Raw genomic sequence first — 6,444 nt, 5'->3', positions numbered from 1 at the left:
AGGAAAATTATCTCCTCCAATTTTCTATCCGGTCCAGTTTCGCTAGTGCCTGTAATAAATAGTTCAGATCGATTTGCTGCCCACATGGGGACGGATGGGAACAGATCTGACTCCTCCATCCCATGGATGGGTTAGATCTGTCCCCACCCATCCCCATGTGGGTAGCTAATCCGAATTCTATAATGAATGGGATGGGCCCCATCCGAGCAGAGTGTTCGTGCAGGGGTAGGGTGGTCATTGTAACCCCTTCTATTACAAACATTGGGACAACAAGGCCGGACAAAGAACTGGAGGGGATGGAGTGAGCTGGTTTTTGGGCCAGTTCCCATGATTATATATTCCCCCCCAATTGCTCCTCTCAATCTTGTTGGAGTTTTGCATAAAAGCAACGATCCCACAACAAATGTGAGCAGTCCTAATGTGATTATAAGGTATCAATTTGTTTCGTTCTAGATTTTCGTTTTCGAATCGAAACCAAACTCAATCAAAGAATTTTCAAAACCTGAAAAACTGAAATTGATTTGGTTTATTCACGGTTTCAGTAATTCAGCTTAAATTAAAATAATCTTTTGAAACAAATAAAGTTACTATGAAAATTACAACTTCATGATGACAGTCTCACAATGTCAAATATGATATCTTTTATCTCTTTTGACACAACTTAACAAAGAAACCCAACCCATAATGAGTAATTTTACCTAACTAAAAAACGACACATGTTTGTAGTGTATAGGTTGGTTTCAGTTTAGTTTAGGCTGGAGATATTTAGTCTAAACCCGAAATCAAATCGAATTGGATGAAATTTCACTATTCAAAACCAAGACCAAACCAAATTTTAACAATTCGATTTTAAACCACTTGTTTCGATTTCAGTTTCCTTTAGATGTAAAGGTTTATAAAGATATTAGGACATTCTTTCCTTAAGGTTAGTTTTAAGGGTGAGTTCTACCGGTGTATCAACAAATCAATCATGTGAAAAATTTATTCTTTTTTAGGTATGAGAAAAATTTATACTTTAGAACCCTAAATATATACCAAGTGGTATCTTAATTAATCTTCAAATATTGTGGGCAAATGTAGAATGTACTTTGTCTATGTGTCCGAATTTATCCATCTAGGATGGCTTGAGTAGATTTACGGATTTGGATCCTCTACGGTCTGGGATTGAGCGGCCATCGTGCTACGCTCAACTCATAGCCCACCACATGGATTTCATGTCGATCCAATGGTTGATAGACAAGCTCAATTCAAAATTCAGAAAATGTCAGACCGTCATCTACCAACCATTAAATCGGCATAAAATCCACATGGCGGCCTATGAATTGAGCATAGCACGATGACTGCTCAATCCCAGGCCACAGAGGATCCAAATACTCAAGGATTCACAGGTTCAAGCAGGAATGGCTGAACCCAGCCAAGATTTCACCTTGGGCCTCTACTTCTCTCTACTCTCTAGCAGAGTAGAAAGGTTGCCTCCTAACTTATTTGCTTATATATGTAACTTATGTGTTTCCACTTTAGCAGATAAGCATGTTGGTGGGTGTGGAAGAGTTCAACCCCAAAGTGTAAGAGCAGTACAAGTATTTAATTTGACCAATTAACTTTCATAGAGTTTTATCTATCTAGCTAGCTAGTATGAGTATGAATAATTATCACGTCCAATTTGCTAGCCGTTCCAATTTCCTCCAATTCCTCACATAGGAGTGAAAATGATCACTCTACCCCACCTTGGGCAATGTGTTCGGGCAAGGGGTAGGGTGATCATTTATGCTCCTATGTGAGGAATTGAAGGAAATTGGAGCAGACAGTGAATTGGAGGGGATATTGAGGATCCAGATCCTCTATTGTCGAGTTGCTCGGCAGGACTGTACAGACCAGACACGGTGCTGCATGCAATGACCGCCTCACCCCCACTCGGACAAGGCATTTAGGCAAGGGTAGGGCGAACATTGGATGCAGTACCGTGTCTGGACAGCAAGATCCTGCAAGACAGTAGAGGATCCAAATTGGGAAAACGATTGTTCTGAGTATATACTTATTAATGGGAATTAAAAGCCTTTATTATATGAGAGAAGCTCCGAACAACTTAGACTTATTGTCAGTTTTGTTGGTAAATGAAAACTAACAGGAAAGCTGTCGCCAACTTTCTCCATTCACTCTGCAAGAATCCTGGGATTGACTGCTATGATATACTTTCCTCATTCACAGGTTACCTACCATTTTAATGTATATTCTCATCTATTTTCAATGTTTCTATTTCATCTTAGTGTCAATATATATTTATCCAATGAAGTTAAGGGAAAGACGGTCGCACTTCTCGTGAAATTCTGTTTTTTGTGGGGGTACAATGGTCATTTCATCCACCCATGCATGTATCTGGGTGGAAAGATAACACACCACACACGCCCAGGTAACGTTCTTTCTCCCTTAATTTAATAACCATGAGAGATTGACTGATTGATTGATTGATTGTTAATGATGCCAGGCAAAAATTGCTGTCTCAATGCTACCACGTTTGATCTCTTATTGGAGAATGAGCCTGTGTCGACATCCACCAAGAACATGGTCCACTTAGCTCAGAGTAAGTTTTGTTATAGAATGTTACATTCTCATTCACATAGATGTAAAATTGGATCTTGTTTATGCTTTCATGAATCACGAAGAACAATACAGAGGAAAACATTGCATACGAGTAATAGATCTCAAGGTTTCTGTTATTTTCCTGTTTCCAAAATAACAGAAACAGGAAAAAGGAAAAAGCATTTCAGACCCAGAAGTACTATTTTTAAACAGAAACGTTGCCAGACAACCCCTTAGAGTCCTATTTATAGATAGCAGTACACGCTCACATCAGAGAGTGTGCTAAGTAATGTGTTTCCTTAATTAAATCCAATATCTGATATAGAAATATACTCTGGTCAATAAATCATGGTCATGTAGGATACTTTGGCAGTGTTTGGTATACATTCTAATTCAATTTCATATTTTTGGATGAAGAAAATAGTTGTTATTATATCGTTTGAGAATGCAAAATCAACCTAGAATGCATACTAAAGACAGCCTTAATTAAAATTAAATAATTAATTCCTACAACTATACATTAAAAAATTAAAAAGGGTTAGTACTAATTGGTGTGATGATGATGATGATGATGATGAGATTAAGTAAATAAAATTTGCAGCGGTGAGAGATGGGATCTTTTCGAAGTTCAATTACGAGACTCGGGAGATGAACATGGAGCATTACGGGCAAGGGAGGCCACCTATCTATAACCTCTCAAACGTTCCCAGAAATCTTCCTTTGTTCCTTAGCTATGGAGGAAGGGATGCCCTTTCAGATGTTAAAGACGTAGAAATGTTGCTGGAGAAGCTTAAGTTCCACCAAAGAGAAGACCTCACCACTCTGTTCATCAAGGATTATGCACACGCAGATTTCATCATGGGTTTCAATGCCAAAGAGATGGTCTACAATGCCCTCATCTCCTTCTTCGGACGCCACTGATGCACCCCTTAGCTTGTCCTGCGCATATTCAGTGTCTTTATAAGTGTAAACCGTTTCCAAAAAAATAAGTGTGCCTGCACCAACAGGACCGCCTTGTTTCGATCGGTAGAAGCCTGAAACTGGCCTGACACGTTAGCTAAACATGTCGTTTATGGTGCAAGGGGATGGACCTATGGACATCTGATCGAACCCAACATGTTTAAAGGCCGACACCCCATTTAAGTCCATTTATAAACCATTTGTTTTACCCCAATTAGGAATTACCTCTTAAATTTCATTTTTTATTTCAAATATATCTCTTCTTAATCTCCTTGATTAATTTCTCTTATCGCATTAGGTAAGTTATATATAAAAGACTATGAGCCGAGTAAAAACATAGAGGTGATAGTTGAATATTAATCACTATGAACTTGAAGGGCCCGAAATAAATGGAGCATATAATCAAGTCCATTTATATTGTTTGAATATGTATGTCTATTGAGATTGAGGCTCGTAGAGCTCCAAATGCATTGATACTGGGCATTCTCTCAAGTAAGTTCTTATTTCATCCCAAAAAATTGAATTTCATTAGGAGCTATATGGATCAAACTTGCATAACCTGATTGTAGCTCATTTAGTATGAGCCCGCTTAGTACGAGTCCGATTATAGACCAATACCTTTACCGACCGTTTATAAATAGGACCATACTTAGCCTATGAGGACCGATTACTTAAATGAGCCATCATGGTACGGGATCCTAAAATAGCAGGGACCGATTTGAACCCGACTGAAACCAGCCTGGACCAACCGATTGACACCCCTAATTTACAGGTGAAAGTAAAATAATACAGATAAGTAGGGTGTCACCGTAAGACTGATTCGGAGCCTGACCAAAAGTGAGACCATATCATGGGCCATTAGCCCATCAACAAATCATTTGGAAAGATTATGGGCCTAGATAGGGAGACCATTAAAAATGTCAACAGGATGACTAGTTAGCATGATTATGGACGGATGAAGCACATCTGAGCGTGGTGCACATGAGACGAAGAGAAGGATTTCTTAATTTTTGAAATCTTCATTTCTAGCTCGGGAGTGTCGTTCAATTACACCAAAATTCATGTGTCGACATTTGTTGCCGCACCGAATGTCCAGCTTGGGGGGGGGGGGGGAGGTGCGCTGGAGAGCAACCGAATCCAACAATAAATTAAATAAACATGTCTACTTACGTGGCAAGTCATTTATCTCATCCCACACTTCCAAAGTCCCACCATTTTAAGTAGGATTTTGTGGGGAAACATAGGGAAATGGTTTTATTATATATGAAGCTCGAAACTTTATTACACATTGGAATAAAAAATAATGAAATTCCATTATTGACCATCGTATTCTTTCTTTCTCTTTCTTGTGATGACAACTGCATAGTGCATTTGGTAGAAGTGTGGAATGTAAAAGCCAACTATACAAGGAAGTCGATCTTGGGTTGAAGCCTTATGGTTCTCATCTTCCCTTCCCCACACCCCAATCGATACCAATCTAAAAAAATAATAAAAAAATAACTTTATTACATGTGAGACCCAACCAAATTAACGACAAAGAAATAGAATCATAAGAGAGAATAAAAAGGTAAATGAACATATATATATATATATATATAAAGAGTGAAGGTTAGGAGAATGAGGAATGATGATGACAAGCTTGGCAACTTAGTTTGTAAGCGAAGCTATTGATAGGATAGGAGTGAATAAGAAACTTACTTTACCTAACCTTAACTTGAAGGCTTAAATGAAACGGATTATGATTGTGAATCCATTGTGGCTTTGCGGACAATGCAATTCAAATTAATTCTACTAATTAAAGTAGAGCTACAGATGGTGCCCCTGATTCGTTTGTTATGTGGGCGAAATCCGTAAACTCTACTGGAATTGGACTATTATCAATAGTGATGCTTCGTGGAAGTGCAAAATAGAGGTCAGACTGGTAACTGGTAAGCCCCGGCCTTGAGGATATGATAGTCCCTCTAGTGAAGCTTTTCTCTAAATACCCTAAAATATATACCTACCCAGTTGCCAGTTGGGATGATGATTGTGCCTAGCTATTCGAGTGCAAATTTCCTCATAATCTCAACGCATTATAAAGACCCCAACGAGGAAGTCTCAATCCAGAAAGAGAGCAGAGAGCAGAGAGCAGAGAGCAGAGAGAAGAAGAAGAAGAAGAAATTGAGGAGAATGGGTGGTGCAGGAGGAGTAGCAGTGGTGGTGGTGATATTAATCCTGTCGGAGTGGACAAGAGGAGGCAATGCCGCACAACATGTGGTGGGTGGGAGTCAAGGATGGGATGTCTCTGCTGATCTAACCACTTGGGCATCTTCCCATACTTTCAAAGTAGGAGACCAACTGGGTATGTTAACAAGCCTTAATTTCTCTTCTTTTTCTTCCTCTTTTTCTTCTTCTACTTGTCAATTAATTAATTGTTATTGTTTGCAATTATGGTTGCAGAGTTCAAGTACACAGTGGGGTTGCACAGTGTAGTGGAACTGGGGAGCGAGAGTGAATACAAGAATTGCAACATAGGGAATGCTGTGACCACCATGAATGGAGGGAAAGATATGGTGAAGTTAAGTAAGGTTGGGACAAGGTACTTCGTTTGTGGCACTCCAGGTCACTGTGCTCAGGGCATGAAGCTCAAGGTCAACACCCTTGCTGCTTCTGTTGCTTCTGCCAACACTACTGATTCCTCTTCTTCATCTTCTTCTTCTTCTACCCTAAAATCTTATTATGTTTACTTGGTTCTCACAATGCTATTGGTGGTATCCATCACCATTAATTTCTCTTCTTACAGTAAATAGTTAGTTAAGATGTGTGATTTTTTCGATGAAACCGGATTGTATATCTCATGGTCTTCTGTGTTCAGATATGAGAGAGAGTGAGAGAGAGCTGTTTTTATTTTTTATTTTATATAAC

The 6,444-nt window shown here is 39.1% G+C and overlaps 1 protein-coding gene across 1 annotated transcript; it reads left to right on the top strand.

Annotated features, from left to right (window-relative positions):
* Positions 1-5,520: 5,520 nt before the first annotated feature.
* On the top strand, positions 5,521-6,406 carry LOC122656121 (blue copper protein). Its single transcript, XM_043850571.1, has 2 exons — positions 5,521-5,881; positions 5,980-6,406. The coding sequence occupies exons 1-2, from the start codon at positions 5,560-5,562 to the stop codon at positions 6,327-6,329; spliced, it is 672 nt and encodes a 223-aa protein (XP_043706506.1). The 5' UTR covers positions 5,521-5,559; the 3' UTR covers positions 6,330-6,406.
* Positions 6,407-6,444: the final 38 nt, after the last annotated feature.

Source organism: Telopea speciosissima, chromosome 3, assembly GCF_018873765.1.
Source record: "Telopea speciosissima isolate NSW1024214 ecotype Mountain lineage chromosome 3, Tspe_v1, whole genome shotgun sequence".
NCBI lineage: Eukaryota > Viridiplantae > Streptophyta > Magnoliopsida > Proteales > Proteaceae > Telopea > Telopea speciosissima.
The sequence above is the reverse complement of the archived record's forward strand: the minus strand, read 5'-3'. Positions and strand labels throughout refer to the sequence as shown.